At 40.3% G+C, this 19,635-nt stretch overlaps 2 protein-coding genes across 3 annotated transcripts; one reads left to right on the top strand and one right to left on the bottom strand.

Moving 5' to 3' along the window:
• Window positions 1-173: 173 nt before the first annotated feature.
• caprin1b (cell cycle associated protein 1b) lies at window positions 174-8,844 on the bottom strand. 2 transcript variants are annotated; one of them, XM_034204910.1, is made up of 18 exons: window positions 8,670-8,844; window positions 7,489-7,647; window positions 7,212-7,274; window positions 7,037-7,123; window positions 6,697-6,932; window positions 6,519-6,601; window positions 4,742-4,921; window positions 4,576-4,628; window positions 4,404-4,487; window positions 3,689-3,868; window positions 3,504-3,612; window positions 3,329-3,390; window positions 3,148-3,240; window positions 2,562-2,708; window positions 2,032-2,185; window positions 1,470-1,634; window positions 826-932; window positions 174-731 (listed from the first exon to the last, which is right to left on the bottom strand). In XM_034204910.1, exons 2-18 carry the CDS (start codon window positions 7,645-7,647, stop codon window positions 645-647), a joined length of 2,049 nt encoding a protein of 682 aa, XP_034060801.1. In that variant the 5' UTR covers window positions 8,670-8,844; the 3' UTR covers window positions 174-644. The 2 variants fall into 2 exon arrangements, with proteins under 2 accessions (XP_034060801.1, XP_034060802.1); XM_034204911.1 differs by lacking the exons at window positions 3,148-3,240; window positions 8,670-8,844.
• A 5,255-nt stretch (window positions 8,845-14,099) lies between these two features.
• Window positions 14,100-18,497, top strand: lmo2 (LIM domain only 2 (rhombotin-like 1)). Its single transcript, XM_034204963.1, has 3 exons — window positions 14,100-14,641; window positions 15,959-16,174; window positions 16,827-18,497. The coding sequence occupies exons 1-3, from the start codon at window positions 14,601-14,603 to the stop codon at window positions 17,050-17,052; spliced, it is 483 nt and encodes a 160-aa protein (XP_034060854.1). The 5' UTR covers window positions 14,100-14,600; the 3' UTR covers window positions 17,053-18,497.
• Window positions 18,498-19,635: the final 1,138 nt, after the last annotated feature.

The raw sequence follows: 19,635 nt of genomic DNA, 5'->3' as shown, positions 1-19,635 counted from the left end.
AGAACACCTTACATTGTGGAAGATTGGGCTGCGCTCTATGGCCTTCCTAGTGGTCCTTTATGTTTAGCTGCATGTCTACATGTGTGCATTAACAACAATCTCCTTCTATGTGTAGTGTCCACACATCTGGCAAATTAAACTGATTCAGATTGAGTAACTGTACAGTGGAAAACTAAGGCTGAAGCATGGGTATGCAACACAACTTTATTGAAGCTCTTGAAGCAACATCAATTTACAAACAAGGAAACGGGAGCTCATTGAACATAAAAACGTTTTTTTAGAAACCAAAATGACAGTAAAGAACCAAGAAGGGGAACAAACTCCCAAGGGTTGGACCAGCAGTGGCAGGTGCATTTTTTTATACAAAAAATAACTTATGAAATCTTTCAAGTTTACAGGAATATTGTAGCTCATGGCATGTGTAAATCGATGATTGGATTTACAGCTCAGCTTGTGTTTCAGACTTTAAACAATTTAATATTTCCAAATACCAAAGCAGAGTTTACTTTGATTTAAGAGACAGGAAAAATACCACTGATAAAGAACAAAAAAAAAAAAAGAACATGAGTGAGCTGGGGCGAATGCGTTATGGAATTTTCAGTGTGGTGCAAGTTAGTCAGTCACAGTCATTATGAAAGGCCTTTTCAGGATCGTATCGCCTGAGTGCTGCCTCTCGACACTCCTCTGGGTCCCTGACCCGCGCCGCGCTTGTAGTTCGGTTGGTAACCCTCCTGGAGCAACAGAGGGAAAAAAACCACATGTTAGAAACTACTCCCACAGAAAGCAAAGCCAACAGAGTGTGAGGACTGAAAGCTTCTTTCATACCCTCTGATAATTCCCGTTTGAGTAATCCCGAGGTGTGTTGAACTGAGTCTGTCCATAACCAGAGTTTTGAGTATTGGCGAAAGGAGGACGATATCCATCATAGCCACCTGAAAGAATGAAGACTTGAAACTTCAAAAGCTTCTCCTGAAATGTATACCAAGTAAGCTCTGAACATTTTGACCCTTCAGACATGCATGCAATTCTAAATGTCTACAAGAATCTGGGTTACTTTGACTGGTACTATGTTAAAAAGACAGTTAAATTAATCTGAATGTAATCAAAATGCCTAAACTGAAAAGCAACACCAGTATGAAGTTACATAATTCAAGAAAAAAAGTGTTTAATAATTGTAAATTCTTGTCATTTTAAATGACAAAAAGGCAAAATATTTCGAATGAATAATAATATCGATAGGGACATTTGATCTCACTGTGAGAAGGAGTACCATGCTAACAAAGATCATTAACTGAGGCTTCAACATTTATTTAAAAAATCTAAGTCAGCAATGCCATTTTTCTGTAACGGTTCTGTTAAGTCTGACTTAAGCCATAATGTAATTGACACCTATGTCTGAATGACAAAAAGCCCTATCTTTAACAGATGAGGTGATGTCACTTAAGTGAAAATAAAGGATATGTTCCTACCTCTGAATCCGTTCGAGGAGCCTCTGTATCCGTTGATCATCCCCCTGGCGTTGCGAGGTCCGCCGCGGGACATGCCTCTGCTGTTGTAGAAGGACTGGCCCTGCCTGGTGAAGCCCGGGCCCTGCTGCTGGCCTGCTGACTGGTCCTGGGAATGGAAGGCACCAACTACCAGAAAACACAGTGGGTGCCCCAAAACGGATGCAAGTCAATCTCCAGTATAATTTGAACACAATATTTATTAATAAAAATAGAGTTAATTGTACCGACTACCCAGGGAAAGGTCAGAGAATTTAAATTAATGTCTGTATTTATGTATAATTTGCCAAGACTTGGAAGGAAAGGGGTAATGTATGTATGTGTATGTGAGCAGTAACATCCAGATTTGAGTGGACTGTAAACTGAGGCGGGGGTGACTTTTATGTACATCTCCATGTATGTTATATATTTGTGGAATAAATAAAAAGTTCTAAAAAAAAAGAATAGAGTTATTGGTAACTTTATGTCAGGAAGACAAATCTTGCACTATCAATCCTGTAAGTACAAAATGAAAACATGTGCCCACCAGTCTGCAGCTGCTCTGCCTGCATCTCTGTTGGCTCCGCAGGATGCTGCGGCGGGCTGCTGAAGGCTGGGTTGTAGCTGTTCTGGTATTGGCTGGCCTGGTTCAAAGCCTCTGTCTCATTAGCTGGCGGGACTGGGGCATTGAGGTTGAACACCTGAGGGGAGAACAAGGGCCACATTGTAGTGAAGCCAAAACCAGAGGAAAGGTCACAGGCTCATTAGGAGTAAAGTCCATTACTCATTACTTCCTGGATTCAGCGGCTTCACTTAAAACCCATACAACTGCAATATGATGAGAGCACACTTAAGGACTGCACTAACAATCCCTAATGACAGTCATTAGTGATATATTTTATTCCACTGGCAGTGATGCACAAAGTCCTGGAAATGCATTTCTACCTGCTTGACAGGACACATTCTATTTGAGTACACTAAAAACACAAAATGCTTTAAATAGCAGTATTTCTGGATACCATGAACAACTATTGAGTACGTTTGATGTTTCAGTAAGTGTCATCACAAGGGCCTTACTGTCTGCATTGACTGGAATGGTGCTGCGTTCACGTTGATGCCACTGCTGTGCGGAGCTTTGGAGACCGGCTGGAAAACTTGTGTTTGAGAGGCAGACGGGAGAGCTGTGGGGGGCGGAGGCTGCTCCGACGACAACGACATGGAGGTCTGACGAAGAGGAAAACAAGTTCAGAGGGTCACAACATTGTTCAAAGTCGTATATCATTTAAGTGCAGGTATTACAATGCAAATTCCAAGTTACATTCTCTTGGCAGGATCAAAAGAGAAAATGAAGATGTGATATTTGACAACAAAAGTCATGTCCTTCATTTTTCCCCTGGCTCTTATTTAAATAATACAGCTACCTACCATCACAGCCTTGCAAACAGGATATTTTACAGGCTTTTAGTTCATTAAGACTATTATTTTTTAGTCAACTGAATTCAGGACTGGTGCTGGTTCTCGGTTTGTATACTTATACAGTACTTAAAGGACTATAAAAAACGTTTTAAACTTAAAATGTTGCAATTGTTGTTAAACAAAATAGTCTAAAGTAAGAAACGTTTCCTGATTGACAATCGGCTCAAATCTGATGAGCATGGTTTACCTGGATGGGGTCGATGGTATCTGTTGGGGTTCGAGGGTCTGGCGTGTGTGAACTCTGATACATGGGGGGCGGAGTTGGGGAAACAATAGGAACCTGGACACAGATATTAAACATTAAAACATATCCTCTTTCAAAGCATATTTAGCATGGCTACACAGTCAGTGTTCCAGGGTTGACTTACTTGTGTGGGCTCAGGCTGGACAGGAAAGGAGTTGGGTTGCGATAGCCGGGACTCTGGGTGAACTAAGAAGATTTGAGCATTGCACCTTTAGTAAACCAGAAAAGTAATTTCAAGCTTTCAAATGTCATGTTTTTATACAAGATCACCAGAACTGGATTTCTCTTTATAACCATACCTGGAGGACACACCATCTGTGGTAAGTCCATGTTCTGAGCGGGTTTCATGGGCTGTGCTGAGACAATGGCGGGGTCAATGGGCTGTCCGTCAAACTCCAGCATGGAGTCCTGAGAGCAGAGGAGTGATGAGCACCGTGCTTAATGTCTAATGTCTACAGTCAATCGTGTTGAACAAAGTTCCCACCTGCATGAAGTTGTACGTTCCCTGCATCTGTGCCATTAGGTCCTTTACCACCTGCTTCCTGACCAAGGGGTCGTTTGGCGGCACAGGAGACGCTAAATTCAAGGGGTGGGTCTCCATAGCAACAGGTGAAACGGCAGGCTGCATAGGCGGCGGCTGTTGCTGCTGCAGTGCAGCGGCTGCCTGAGGGTTTTGGAGACAGAACAGATGAATTAGAAACATACAGCAAAAACAGACAACTTGTATAGTTAGTGCTTAATAGATATTACCTGTGGGTTTAAAGTCAGATCATTAAATAAGATTCAACTTGACTAATATCATAGTTTGTTCATTTAAACTTCAAAGCTGATAATGACATGTAATTGTTATTGCTGCAGATTTATAACGACGATTAATGATTGGTCAATATTGACAGTAATGTAAATGTTGACATTACAAATATATACATGAATAGTCATTGAAGTTGGAAAACCTCGCATTTATTGAACTTTAAAAGGGATTTCTTTAAACTTTAATCAACTAAAAAGCAAACAAAAGTAGGTGAAAATAAATAGTTAACACAAACCACAAAGTAACACAAAATAATAATATATATTTATATATTAAAGAATGCAATCATAGCTAAAATCAGAAAGAAAAAGAAAATAATTTAAAAAATCAGCAACACAAGATGAATAAATAAATGTAAATCCCAGAAAGAACCATCCCTGCAGCATACCTCTGTTTCCGTGGTCCACTCGTCCCCCTGCTCCTTCTCACTGCTGCTGTATGTGCCATCGGGAATGAACTGTCTGTTTATGAACTACAGGGGGAAGAAGAAACTATCAGCACAACGCTAGGAAAGAGTAGTAGCCCCGAGACCTGACTGGAAAGGGGGAAATGTATCTCACCTCTGTTGTCTCCACAGCAATGGGCTCTGTGAACTCCTCAATTATTTCTGTTTCTGTAAAGAGAAAAACTATTTAGAGAATGCAGTGCTGATTTTATTATTGCTTTATTACATTAGCATTTCAAAATAGAGTTTAATGCAGCATGACTTCAGAGACTGGTTAGTACTTGGATCAGCAGTCTGCTCTTCTGCTTCTGACGATTCAGCTACGGCTGCTGCCACCGCTGAAGCTGCTGCTGAGGCTACCACTTCCTCCTCCTCTTCACACATGCCGTTTTGGTGAGATGGAACCCGGTCAAAGTACCCACTGAGCAGAACCTGGTCCAAAGTCTCTCTCAGAGCCTTGTCTATTAGAGGAATTACATCGTAAGCACATTGTTGGAAAGAAATCCACACAACAATAAAACATCAATTAAAGTAAGGTCCACATGGTATTGGGGGGAGGCGAGGTGAAAGAGGCTGCTGTGTGTGTAGTTCAGCTAGCTAGACTACACACACAGCACACTGTAGCAATCAAACTAAATACAGTGCTTTTAATTGGTCTGAAACGTTATCATTGTATGCATGACACACAACAAAATTAAATACCCAGTTTAACGACCCACAATCAAAGACAAACTTTATCAGGACAGTGTGGGTATGGTTTGATCAGATTTAATTGCGAGTGATCCAACAACAAAAGCAAGCAACCCTGTGACTGCTTGCTTAATCTTGATGGATGCACGAATGTTAAGGGAAATCACTTTTCCCCCAAAACAACAATATTGAATGTGAAAGCACCAAAACATTTAAATACATGCAAGACATATTGAAACATATTTTTCAGGGCCAGATCTCCACACTGGAAGAGTCAAAAGATGAACCAAAAACGAATTTATGATCAAAGAAATCCAGGGCCTAAATGTCCTTAATGGCTGACTAAATCGATAAGAAATATGCTACTTTAACAATCAATACCAAGTCATTCGACAACCATTACTTCATTCACTAGAAAACCCATCAAGCCTTTAAGCTAGCTCAGGCATTTCCACGTTTAGCTGTTCAGGAAGAGCAGGTCAGTGTTACTTCCTCCACTGCCTCATGCTTCAGGCCAAGCTGTCTGTTGCTGCCTTAAAAAGAATCAGCCTGAGTCACAGAGTAAGACCTCCTCCTCACTGAGGGGAAAGCCTTGGCTGGTGTCACTACAGTGAACTGGGTCACAAGCATCCTAATGTGGCTCCGGAGATCTGACCAGTGGAACCACAGGCCACTGGCACCCTGCCCTCCCGCTGCTGAGTCAGGAGCAGCCCTCAGGCTTGGCCCACAGCAGAATGCAGCAGCCCTGAGGCCAGAGCGCTGAGAATGCAGAACATCAATTTCCCCAAGGCCTGATTACTCACATCAGAACACTGCACACATGCTGCATTCACAAAATACAATATATACTGGGCTACATTAACATTAACATAGAGCCTACAGTACTTTATAACAAGAATGTCTTGTTCAGAGCGTTTGACCATTTTAGCTTACTTATCTTGGGGTTACTTGAACGTTTCCAAGAAATTACTTACGGTCAGTTTCATCACAAGGACTGCTGTGTCACCAACCATCTGACTAAATGTTCTGCCAACAATTGTCATCACCAGCTGGGAATCTTAATAAAGCAAGTATTACTTAAATAATGCATCCCTTTTTATGCTAACTTAATATTTTACCTTTCAGTAGGGCTGCTACTTGTTATTACTTTGAATGAATGTCTTCAGATTGCTTGTTTTTGCCGCGATCGTAAAATATAGTTAATGATTAACAGATTATCAATGAAGTTCCTTTTCAGTTTGAAGATACAGAACATTTGAGCTGGTAAATTGGGTGTGCTCGAAATAGTTACCCTGAGCAATCATTAACCAAAATATCAAGGTCTTCTGCTCGCAAACAATCATAGGCTCCAAGTTAAATGTCACTTACACGTTGTTCCAACCACAGCCTTGTCTCTCCCGTCCAGCAGATCCCAGAGGTGCACCGATGCTTCTTCGTACTGGTCAACCAACCTGCAAGGGATAAGATACAGATTCTCTTGTTTACAACAACCAAAAAAAGCTTTTTTCAAATTAAATCTATCTAGATATCAATGCCTCAGTTCTACCTGATGCTTTGGTCACGGTCTGGCCCCACCAGTTTATAGAACTCATCAAAAGATGCGAGGTCTGCATCCGTCAGCAGAGATCCGCTGACGCCCTGCTTCAGGTCCTGCCGCACCGCGTCCTCTCCCAGCCGGTCCAGCAGGAACTGCAGCTCCAGAATCGTCTTCAGCCGCTTCTGCTCGGCCTCCTCCCGCTGAAGCTGTTCCCTCCGCGCAGTCTTTTTCACCGCCTTCTGGATCTAATGATAATGTACATGAGCCACAAAAAGTCAAGTTACTATAAGTCAGGTCCAACATCACTCTTGAGGTGAAATTGAACAAAAACTAAAAATGTCATACTTACATCTTGTCCCAGTGTCATGAACGCCTTCTGCAAATCTCGGCCGAATTCTAAGTTATGCATGATTTCCTGGAATTTGGAGAGGGCCTCCTAATAAAACGCAAAGGAAAAAGTACTTGTAAGAATGACAGGATTATTCGTGCTAATGTACAGAATGATAAGGCTTCAGTGCACCCACCAGCTGGTCCTGATTCAGATTTTCCCCTTTATCTTTCCTGACTTGATAGTCGTCCAGTTTACTCTGTAACAGAAGATCCAAAATGCAGCAAATTCTTAATATGTTAGTACATATTAAAAGTAAAGATAATCTTCTCGTCAGTGATTTAGTTTTTCAAGGGCACTTCAGATATCAGTTACAGATTGCTTCTGAGTGAGACACATGTCATGCCACAACATTAAACACAACAGCATGTCCACATGTTGTTATGAGAAAGCGTCTGGAACAAAAGCTTCACCTTTTTCTTCTCCATGTTGCGGACCTTCTTGTCGAGTACACAAAGCACTTGCTTCATGACTTCAGGCTGTCCAGCAAAATTACCCATTGACCCTGGAGCGGATCCCACATCTGGGCTGGCAGACTGCATGGTCCCGTTTGCATTCATCGCTGAGGGCATCTATAGATGAAAATGTGAAAAATTAACTTATGGCGATAGCATAGATATGATATGCCTACATCTATTTAGAAATAACTTAAATTCATGGACAAAGGATTCATTTGACATAAGTGTAATCAGCATGATATGTAAAATGTCAACACTGTAGATACAATTGTTAAAAATCACAAACTCATAAACAGTCCAAAATCTAAAGGGAACAGTTTGAAATGAAAACAAAAATAAAGAAAAGCCCAATTGATTGTGATTGTTTATCAAAAGTGTCCTGATTAATCAATGAGTTAACTAACGGTAAGTGTTACATCCATGCAGTAATGTTAGATTGCATGATACAGTGGGCCTAGATAAAGTGAATGACAAAGAACCCACGACTCAAATATCACAGAGATTTCCTGTGTATTAACTTAAGAATAGCAAACATTTTAACGAATGGAATAACGAAAGTGATACAAGTGATTGAGGTGAGATTTAATAGCACGAACAAAACAGTAACGTTACAGTAAAGTATGACTGGTAGAACATTACATTAATAGTTTTTACAGAACAATTAAGGTCGATGTTGCCAGTGTTTCAGATTTGGAGGCACAATCACATATGTATTTCTGACGCTGGTTATACATATGAAATTAAGCTTCCGAATAAAAAACTATACAAGTTCCAGTATATCCCTCACCCTCAGAAACCCATTCATCACAGCAACTGGCTAACTTTAGTCTTACTCTTTGAACCCCACATTTCTCCTTAGTTAACCTAATTATGTCCCCTATAGCTGCAGCTACACAGCTGTATCTTCGGCTCCCAGCTCCTTGGACTAGTCAGCCCCGACATACGGTCAGGTCGCCGGTGTTATCTGAGGTCTGGTAAAATGGCCCTCCACACCACCGTTAGCACAGACCGTTGACTTAACGTTAGCATCTTCACGCATTGCTAGCTCGGTTTTCTTGTAGCTTCGGCGACGCGTGCTAACCAGCAGCCGGCCGGGAGCCGCGTTCCCCAGGCAACAGGACTGAAGATATACCCACCTTTATGGTATGTATCCAGAGGGGAGCTTGCTAGTGAAATATAGGAAACGGCCAAGTTGTTATTATTGTTGTTGTGTTGCTTTATTTTCTCTTTTACTCTAGTGTGGGATCCGCCCCGCCGGCCTCACCGACAACTGAGACGGTGCGAAAGACGGAGAAACTCTTTATAAAGGCGAAGCTCCGTTTTTAGGCGTCGAAGACATGCCTGCATATATAAACCATAAATACTAAATCCCGAAAGAAGGTAGGATTAATAATAACCTCACTTTCAAATATAACATACAAATATCAATTTGAATGTTTAATAAATAATCAACCTTGTCACATTTAAACATAAGGATGTGATATTTGTAGTCAGGCAAAAATAGTCAACAGCCTCTTGGCAGGAAACATGCACAATCATTAGCTTTGATTAGGCATCTCTATACTATGCCATAAACTGTACATTATAAAAAATGTACATTGTAAAGGCCCTATCCATGTGCCATATACACATATACAGTGTTTCTTTCTGCAGCTATACATGGCAATACAAGACTTTGCCATCTTTTGCACGTCATTTTGAAGTTCAAGTTCAGTGGCTGGTTTTTTTCTGAAGATGCTTGTCATTTACACTTATTGGTTAAGGTTTAATAACTTATTTGAGAAATTAGATTGCTGGTTGTAAAACAATCAGATCCAAAGTACACATCCAGAATGATACTATAATCCAACTATATATATTGTAAAATGATATTCCATGAATAATAAAGGTACATTAAATGCATTTGTAAGCTGGTCAAAAGGTTGTTTTGGATAGATAGGCAGGGGCCCTAGGACCACACAAATGAACGGAAAGTGAGAGTCAGAAAGATGTAGGGCCGTTTGAGTTCTGCCCCTACTGGAGAAATGCATTCATGTAGTAAAAGGAAAAATGAAGGCAACATTTACCACAAAAAGACTGCTTGCAAAGTTGCCAGTGTGAAATCCCACACCATGCGGGGAAAATAAGAGCCCAACTTGTAACACTTTATGTATACAATATACATTACAGTGTTACACCTTACACTGACAGAACCTGCAATAGTAAACATATAATTGTATATTGAAGAGCTGCAGTTGACAGGGCTGTCCTAATTTGACTTAAGCATGTTAAGAGGTGTCAAATTAACAAGTAGACCAAATATCAGTAGATATTACATTTTGCATTGCATTTTCAAGAACTAAGATTAGCTCCAAATATATGTTATGAAGTCTTGATGTGCAGTATGTATTCCCTAATCCATTGTTCAAGTTTAGAACATAACAAACAAATTTCAATCTGCATGTTTTACAAGCACAAATCCATCGACATCTCTGTTGTCTTGACTTCAAGTTAATAAACTCTGATGTAAACTTTAATGAAAGAAAAACCATTCAATTCTGATGTGAAATAATATTGTATAAGGGGTTTTGTCAGCACTTGAATAAATGGAAGAACCAAACTGATTCTGGTAGATTGCCCCCTTACACCAGTAGGTGGCAGTGAAGCTCAGCAATATGACAAACACTGAAAGAGTGGAACTGTACTCACAGATTAGGTTTAGTTTATGCACATCCCCTAGCCCTGATATGTGTGGAAATTCTGCAAATGTTTTATAAACTAATTTACAAATGTACCATTATAAGGTACAATTAATTGCTTACACACACAGCACACACACATGTATGTTGAAACCAAGTGAACGCATATTTGATTATCTTACTTTTCTAATATATGTGGTGCTGCTTATATGCTTTTCAGTTTTTTTTCTTCATTTCTGAGCACAGACTTTCCATCAGTATTTAAAAAGGGAGCAAGAAGAATGTGAGACCAGCTTTCTTTTGTTTTACCGAATACAGGAAGCAGTTAACATGGCTGCGCAGTGTTTTGATTGCACTGTTCCACTGAAAGTGTTTTCTTTTAGGGATAATACTGATTATGGGAGGATCCCAAGGGTAAGTGAAGCTCCCTTTCAATGAGTGACTAATTTCCGCAGCCTGCTGTATTTCAATCAAACAACAACACTGAACACAGTCCACCAGCCATTTTATAAAGAATTCCAGGGTGTTTCCTCGTCTGACCTCTGACCTTTACACCTTGGCATTTTAGAATGTACAATGAATCCCACAGTTTGAGACTCTTATTGAAACCCATATGGTCACATTTCCACCTTTGAAGATCCGTGGGAGAAGAGCAAACCAGTTGCCAGTTATCACTTCACTTCAGATTAAGCAGGAAGTGGTCAGCTTTGCTATTGCTGTTACAGCCTTATGCTATCAAATTGTCAACAATACGTCCAGAGTCCCCGTAAACCAGGAAATGGCCTGCAAATTTGGGCCAAATAGTCCATGTATAGATGTATTGATTACCATCTTTGTTCCACTAATATTTAGGAGATCTTTTAAGATCTCTAATGAGTCAGCAAGATGGTAGATATTGGTTGTACATCCTTCAAAAGCCTTATTATACTTAGTAGACAAACTTGTAACATATCCACAATATTTGTTGAATGATGAGGAATAGCTCTTTAGTATGAATCTGTTGCTTAGTGCTGACGCTCACTTTCCAGCTGCCCTCAAATTCCACACTGCTTTCAACTCCATAATGCTCTGGGTACCAAACAGGCAAAACAGGAAGCTGGACATGAGTGACTCCACTTCCCAAAAGGTTGTCTACACTCTTAACCGTTTGCTCCCCAAATTCTACCTTAGATATACATAATAGATATAGTAGATGATCAACACGGAAAAACTGATCGTGTGCACGTGTGGCCCATGACATAACATTACATATTAAATATGTAGACATTTTAGAATTGAGACATGACGCTTGCACCAGCTTTCCGGTGACATTTAGGAAGCCTAAAAACAGAGATAAGGGTTTTACCGCTTAATGACAACAAGCGTGTTTTTATGGTGCGCTGCAAGCCGTGTGACTCGTATCATACTGAACCATCTGGAGCCGACCCGTCTATCTGAGAGGCATTGAGAGGGGTGCCATCATGCATGGGAGGGAGTGGGTAGGAAGTGAAGGCAGTGTGCACCAACCCCCCAGGAAAGCTCCATCTCTGCTGCCAGTTGCACATCCTCTGGGCCTTCTCAGTCAACTCCACAGGAAGTAGTGGATGACTTGGGTGTCTTATCAGAACTGACTTTCTCTTTTCTTGTTTCTCATCTATCATAAATGTGTTCTTCAGCCTTGCAATCACATGACACTGTGGAGGTTCATGGTACCAATGTGTACTTTTGAATAAGCTTTTCAAACACCACAGTTGTGTTACGTGTACGAAGACTTCTGTGCAAACAAACACTGTTAATTAAGATGCCAACAATTCTAGGCCTACTTAATATGTCAAGCTGAATTTCAACAAGGAATTATGCAAAAATTATTTAATGCAATCGTACAGAATACTGTTGATAATGATGAAGGGTGGTATAGCTCCAGTGCTGGCAAAAGCACATATGCCATGTGATCAAAATGTTGCTGTTTTATCTTCTTTTATTTAGGACATTTACATTGAAAGTTCATTATTAATTTAGAAACAGCAGTACAAAAAAACTCTCTACAAGATCCATTCCTTAGCTAATTTTCCTTAGTGGATGTATAATAATTATGAAATATCTTGTAGACATTCATATTAGCCTTTTTATGAGCATGTTGGGGCTTGGCTAACAATTGAAACAGTAAAACAGTGTGATACCACTTAAAGCTCCAGAAGACCATGTAGGGAAAAAATGAACTTCAAATATACATTTGTAAGCCAATATGTACAAGAGGTCCTTAAAAAGCTAATACAAAAATTGGTATTTGAGCATATCCATGAAAAATGGGCAATTTGCTTCCACTAAGGGAGGTTTTGTGACCTAAGGAAAAGCTTAAGATCAGAAGAAGAAGAGTGGACATTGTGTTGAGTTCTCTATTGGAGAAGTTAGGGTTAAAGATTGTGGCATTTTTATTTAGTTAGGACTATAAGCAACCAGAGCTCTTGCACTGTGCTGTTGTGTTGAGACAGTACGAGAAAACCTTGAAAGGTTTTTCATTTGGAGGGTATGTATTCAGAGTTGTATCTCTAAGCTGCTCTGCTTTCTGTGTGTTGGCGCAGCACAGCATGCTCACCTTGCTCCTGGGCCCTCTCTGCTTGGTACCTGTCCAGAGAGCCCACACCGCTCAACCACTGTCTAGCCCAGGGATGCACGTTAGAGTTTTCCTGCAATCTTCCTCAGTTGCATCTGGTCGAGTGTCTGACTGTGGCTGCTGGAGGTGCTTTATCTCTCTGCCCAGTCCAACTGCTGCCTGTGTCCCTCCCTCCTGAGGCCTTGGCAGCAGATAAGAGGAAGAGCCCACAGCAGCTCTGGTTTGAAAAGGAAAGGCTGTGAGAACAAAAACGATGTAGAAATATCATTTCATTTCTTTCTTACAGAGACAACATACAAATCTTATTTTGGGGTTGTTTAATGTATCTTCTCTCCTCCATCAGTTTACCTGTTTGTAGGCCGACCCTGTAATACAAGAGTTCTGAAAAATAAGTTAAACTCATAGAGGCGGAATAATTATATATTTAGAAACTGATCTTAACAGTGGTAGAATGTAACTAATGAACTAAAAAAAACTGATTAAACTGTATACATACAGTATATACGTTATTGTACCTTTTTATTTCTCTCTCTCTCAAGGACATTTCAGGTTAAAATAGCACCTGTGTGAAAACTGTGTGGTCGTGCTTAAAATTCAAGTTTCAAGGCTCTTATTTTCATGTGTGAACAGCTATAGTGTAGTTATGACAATGAAAATCTTAGGTCACAGGCTCCTCCAACAGTGCAACACAATAAAACAGATAAATACAAGTAAATAAAAATAAAATAGAATATAATAGAAACAGAATATGATAGAAACTGTGCAGAATAGTCTATACAGTAATTAGAATATTGATATTAGGCCAATATGAAATATGTGAGTTGCAAACAGATGAATGTTATACGTTCTTTCAAGAGTTCAGGTGTTTAACAGTTTTATGGCCTATGGGATTAAACTGTCCCTTAGTCTGGTGGTTTTAGACCTGATGCTGCAGTAAATAAAGTTAATCACGTGTTTTGTATTTAAAATCAAAGTTACTAATGATTTTAACTTTCAAATATAAGTGTGAAGTAATACGTTTCCTAGTAAATTACCTATATTGAGACATTGTTTGCAACACAATGAATATGTATTAGAAAGTGGGCCATACTAAAAGTCTATCATCTGAATTGCTGTTTTTCTAAGGAAAGTAATGAGTGGCACTGTAATTACCGAGAAAATACACGAGTGGCATGTAGCCTACTAATCATGCCACTCGTTATCTTTTGACCCATCGGCACGTTGCATTAGCAATAATGAACTCACATTAGTCTCAGTCACGACTCACGACTCAACCCCCCTCCGGACAGACCAGCCGGGTTTAGCTGTCGCTTTAAGACTGATTTCCCCCCATTGTCAAACAGTCGTGAGCAGGAAGAGGGAAACGAAAGCAGAGAGCGAGGGGCCCGACGTATTTAAACACGATGCTGCTGCTGCCTCTCAGTAACGGGGACCAGAGGAGGAGCGTCTCTGCAGCCCGATCACTTAAAAACACGCACCCACACGGAGATCATCACAAGTGACATTTTTGATCCGATTGTTGCCGTCTTATTGACAGTGTGAGAAGTCGCTGCAGGATGAGACTTGAGAGTCATGCAAGTGTCACCGCGGGTGATCGCCTCAGGAAATGATGACAGTGTCCTCCATCATCGCTTAGCTGCTCAGAGCGAAATTGTTTAGTCTTCGGCCATTTCTGCAGGACTGTGTGTTCATTTAACAAAATAAAGGGCTGAACCGGCGTCTTGGAGACTGTAGGAGCAAGTGTCTTTGATTCAGCTGCACAGGTGTGGACCCCAGCTGGACATCATATCTGAGACATGTCCTCTGCTATAGAGAGGAAGACCATGGAAGCTAATGAGTAAGTAGATTATGTATAATTTAGCATTGATAATGTTTGTGATGCAGCCTATATATTTTAGGAGGCATCATTGTTGTGACAGCCTGTCTCACAGCATTATCAGCAGATGGCTGACAGCATGTGTTCAGGATTCTCCAGCTGGGGCAAGATACAATTATCCAGAACATGTCCAAGGGCAGATTGTGAAATGTTTGTATAATGGGAGTATTGGCAACAAAAAGTTAACTGTTAACCAGAACAACTGATACAGTATTTAAACCCAGCTTATTTTATATAGACTTGTTTGAGGCAAAAGGCATTTAGAGGTCTACTCCCATAAAAGCAGCTGCCTGTCAGTGGGTAAGTACTTATACAATGTTTATTGAAACAATCAAACACACAGACATTAATTCTAATTTATACTGTATTGATTGACTACGTTGTCAACTTTTGAGATTATGCACAAGTCATGTTGATTATTAGCATTTGATTAATTGAAGGGTTCTTGGGTTGGATTATTTCTCTAACCATCATATATTTATCAAGAGTTGGAACAAACCGATACAGAACATATCTATATATAGAATAAGACGATTTTAACAAACGTAATGCCTTAAAGGGTAGGTAAGAATGGAGAAACCAGCTCGAGTGCACTAGAATTTGAAAGTAGCTACGCAGCCGAAAAAAATCTGCCCCTTCCTTCAGACTTCCTTACAGAGCCCCTCCTCCAACACACACAAACGCGCACATGACCAATGAGGGCACGAGATAAGTGTGTTCACCAGATGGAAGGCTGACAGGCAGGCAGGCCATCCAGTTCTTTTAGCCGGGCCGGTTCAGATGATTGGTCGTGCTTTTTACAGCGCCATGGCTTCGCAGATGAATTTTATGTATTTATTGTCTAGCATTTAATGTATTCATTGCTATCGGGATGTTAAGAGCATTCCATGGAATATAACAAGTGTTTCTGAAGTGATTTATACCCCACCTTTAAGGAGTACAAAAATAAAATGGACATTTTAGTTTTGAGGGGTTATTATTAACGTACAATTTGTTATTTGGCTATATTACTTAATAATATCCAATGGTTCTCTCAGGTGGATGGCATCAAACTGCAATTGAATACGGATGTAATGGACAGATTAGAATTAGTGGACCGATAAATGGAAGTGCAGGATCATTTTGTCCTCAATGGGCTGCTCTTAAAATCTGAACAAATTAACAATAATCTCCCAATCAGTTTCTATTGTAGTTAACAAAGTAATTACATACATTGAGTATTTAAGAAAACAATCATTTGGTGCATCCCTACAATGTTATATTTGTCTTTATCTGTAGCGAGCCGGTGGATGAAGTCCTCCAGATGCCCCCCTCTCAGCTGACGTGTGGTGGGTGTCAGCAGAGCATCGGGGACAGGTTCTTCCTGAAAGCCATCGAGCAGTACTGGCATGAAGACTGCCTGAGCTGCGACCTGTGTGGCTGTCGACTGGGGGAGGTGGGCCGCCGCCTCTACTTCAAGCTGGGGAGAAAACTTTGTCGGAGAGACTACCTCAGGTTGGTCCAATAATGTCGTAGGATCCTGATTTTAAAATGCAGGTTGTTTGTAGCAGGCATTTATTCACATTTAATCCAATGAAAAGCCAACAAGGAAATGCATAATATCAAAAGTCTGATATTCCTCTCTGTGCCATTTTAGACCTCCATTGTTGTCTACTCAACTAAACTATTTAAAAAACATCAATAAGCCACATTGTTACAACACGTGACATGTTTCCTTACTAGGTTGAACATAGGCTCTTATTATATATAATATTGCCAAGCTCACCCTTTAACAAAATGTGGGAAACACTCTCCATTTTATACAAACATGTTGATATGATTCAGGGAACAGCTGGATTACTAACCAGGCTAAGTTTGCAACACATATTTGCGGTTTGGTAGTTTTCAGGAACATTTTTGCATTATGCAGGATCACCTCATCCTGTGGGCCTGTCTTATAAAAGGTGCAGGCAGCCCAAGCATTCAAGACATTTATAATTATTATAATGATTTTCTTTTATTCTGTCTTTTATGTAATGAAGTAATTTAAAACCATGTATTATAAAGTCAGGCTAAAAGCAGTAAAATGGAGACTCATGGACTCCTTAAAGTATCCAGTTTTCCATCTTTTTCTCAGTATAATCTTTATGTCTCATCATCCATTCAGGCTGTTTGGTCAGGACGGTCTCTGTGCGTCCTGTGAGAAGAGGATTCGAGCGTTTGAGATGACGATGCGGGTGCGGGACAAGGTTTACCATCTGGAGTGCTTCAAGTGTGCCGCCTGCCAAAAGCACTTCTGCGTGGGTGACCGCTACCTGCTCATCAACTCAGACATTGTGTGCGAGCAGGACATCTTCGAGTGGACCAAACTCAGCAATAGCAACATGATTTAGCAGAGTGGTTTGGTCAACATGAGGGAGCAGCACCCTGCCTTTCCCACTTGCTTTAAAGTGGAGGAACTGACATTTTGCAGCCTGTGCAGGCTGTATCATGCATCATTCATAGTCAGAGTCAGCAGCTTTGCATTGCTCTCTACTGGAGACTGATGAAGACTGCACCAGCAATAACAAAAAAGGTTGATCCTTAAATGCAAAACCAGGCTTATATACTGGAAATACTTAAACATGCAATAATGATTGTTTGTTATACACACTGGAGTCTTATAACCTTAGCAATGAACACAAATAAAATGTTGAGTTCAAAATTCAAGTTTCTATGGTCTTACACTGTTTGAACACCTCAGTCTCTGAAGTGATCAATAGTAATTTATAAAGGTTTTATTTAATAAATTGCAATTTCCTGAAACCTTCCTGAAAATAACTGTGTAATTTGATTGTAATCACAGGAAAAACACCAATTTAATTTAAGAAAAAAATGTGAAGCTTAATTCTTCATAGATGTTGCATTTAATGTGTTCCTGTGGACAAGCTAACAGCTAACCTGATGCAATGACTGACTTTACTTTAAACCAGTGGTTCTCAAACTTTTTCTGCCAGGCCCCCCCTTTGGAGAAAAAAAAAAAGTCGGGCCCCCCCAACACAAATAGTCACGTAATGGGCCAAGTTAACATTTATTAAAATACATCAATGTGAACGTGAGCATTCCTTTAAAAAAAAAAAAAAAAAATCACTTTGGTAGAACAGTGATAATAAAACAATGCTCCATAAGTCTGTGTGCTCAAAAAAATAAATACATAATACAACTGTGCAATCCCTTTGCTCGAACAATAAGTTATATTACTTTGCAATCTGTGCAAAAAAATGAAAAGAAAGAAAAGGCTGATATTTGGCAAAAAAGTGTGTCTTATCACAGTGGCTGCATGAGCCTGTTTTGCACTGCACATTTCTTCAAAACGGGGTTGCAGGCTCAGTGGCGGCGCCAGAGATTTATTTTGGGGGTGCTGTGGGGTAGCTTGACGTTTCATAGAGGGTGCTCAAACATTTAGGGTTTCCCATTAATGTACCGGTCGCTAGTCGAATTTTCTACTGCAACAAAATTATATGAAGAAATGTAAGACTTGTAAAATGAAGTGTTTACAGATTTTCCCGATGTAGATGAAACACAAAGTCTGTATTGAAATAATAATGGTTGCACTGTTAAGCCGGGTTGAACTGGTGGCGCCCTCTAGTGATCGAGGGATTCCATGTAATACTAATTTTACTGACAGGAGCTGTTTCCAGTTTGGCTTTTGTATTTGTTTCCCCTCTCTGGACATGCAACTGCAGCTTTTTGGGTTTTCACTTTTAAATACATTTCAATTTAGAAAAACAATTGGAGTGAATTTATTTCTGTGAGTTACAACTATACTTACACATTAAAATAAATGATTTACTCACAAGCTTTTTGATCCCAACTGCACATCTGTTCTGTGACTGCACCTCGTAGCAGTAATGCAATCATCAGACAGAAACATTCAAAAAGATAAATTACTCAAAACCTCCTCTGTGGTTTTTCCCCAATTAAAAACTCTCCAGAACCACATTTTGCCATGATAATGCACACATGCATGCACATACTCACAAGAGGAAACAATTCCAGCATGGCCTACTCTTAATACCGGTTTAAGCCACTAGAGGTCACTAAAAGATAACAATTCAAACCATCCAGTGATTTACAGTTCGATCAGCTCTCAGTTCTGGCCAGGTTAGGGAGAGCTGCTGAGTATTAGACTGTTAATTATTGCAAAAATATATTATGGAATGCAGCTTTATCTTATAATGAACTCTCCAGGCAGGGCAAGAAAAGAGAATGAATCTTAGGGAGAGAAACAGGAGAAATGTATGTCAATGAAGTCATGATGTTTGGGGCTTTAACATTTACTGTTTCTGGATTCTCCCTTCTTTCTGTCTGTCTTCAAAGCTGGTACCCCCACAGTGTTTGTGCTCCCTTCTACATGTCTGCCAGCTGTCAACTCACTCTGAACCGACCACAACGCATGCTCCTCCAGTGCCATCCCACAGCCCCCTGCCATCCCCAGTTATCTTTACAGGCATAACACCAATAATTGAACCCATGAGTTTCTCTTGCGTGGGAGGTTGGGAACAAAGACGCCTTACCACACCAGATAAGTGGGTGAGAGCTGCAGCCTTAACTGACATTAAAACGTGAGAAATGTGATCGGGAAACAATTTGCAACAAAGAAAAAGGGTAGGGAAGAAATGAAAGGATAGTATAGGCAGAGAACAGAAGCTCCAGGGAAGTATCTTTAGTGTGGCCTGACAGCAGTTAATTCATAGACAAGTGAGGGGTAAAGGAACAGATAGAGTTAAAAAAAAACACCCAGGCTGAGATGACGCTTTTGCTGAAAGAGAAACTTATGGTGAAACTAACAAGGTTTCCCACAATAGAGATGGGAATATACTCTATACACACACAGCGGGATAGGCCTTCGCTCATTTGGAGGTCTGCAGAAAGAGGTGGCAGTGTGGCATTAAGCAATGCTTCAGGAATGGCTGCAAGAAAAAACGACTACACTG

This window comes from Gymnodraco acuticeps, unplaced genomic scaffold (assembly GCF_902827175.1).
Source record: "Gymnodraco acuticeps unplaced genomic scaffold, fGymAcu1.1, whole genome shotgun sequence".
Taxonomy (NCBI): Eukaryota; Metazoa; Chordata; class Actinopteri; order Perciformes; family Bathydraconidae; genus Gymnodraco; species Gymnodraco acuticeps.
This window is presented reverse-complemented; position numbering and strand designations above follow the sequence as displayed.

Bases quoted from the DNA above. Each gene is read 5' to 3' on its own strand.
- caprin1b (XM_034204910.1), bottom strand. From the start codon at position 7,647: ATGCCCTCAGCGATGAATGCAAACGGGACCATGCAGTCTGCCAGCCCA. The intron at 7,124-7,211 runs GTGGGTGCACTG...GCGTTTTATTAG, and splicing joins ATCTGAATCAGGACCAGCTG to GAGGCCCTCTCCAAATTCCA. The intron at 4,922-6,518 runs GTAAGTGACATT...TTCCTCTAATAG, and splicing joins GGCTGTGGTTGGAACAACGT to ACAAGGCTCTGAGAGAGACT.
- lmo2 (XM_034204963.1), top strand. From the start codon at position 14,601: ATGTCCTCTGCTATAGAGAGGAAGACCATGGAAGCTAATGA. The intron at 14,642-15,958 runs GTAAGTAGATTA...CTTTATCTGTAG, and splicing joins AAGACCATGGAAGCTAATGA to CGAGCCGGTGGATGAAGTCC. The intron at 16,175-16,826 runs GTTGGTCCAATA...TCATCCATTCAG, and splicing joins TGTCGGAGAGACTACCTCAG to GCTGTTTGGTCAGGACGGTC.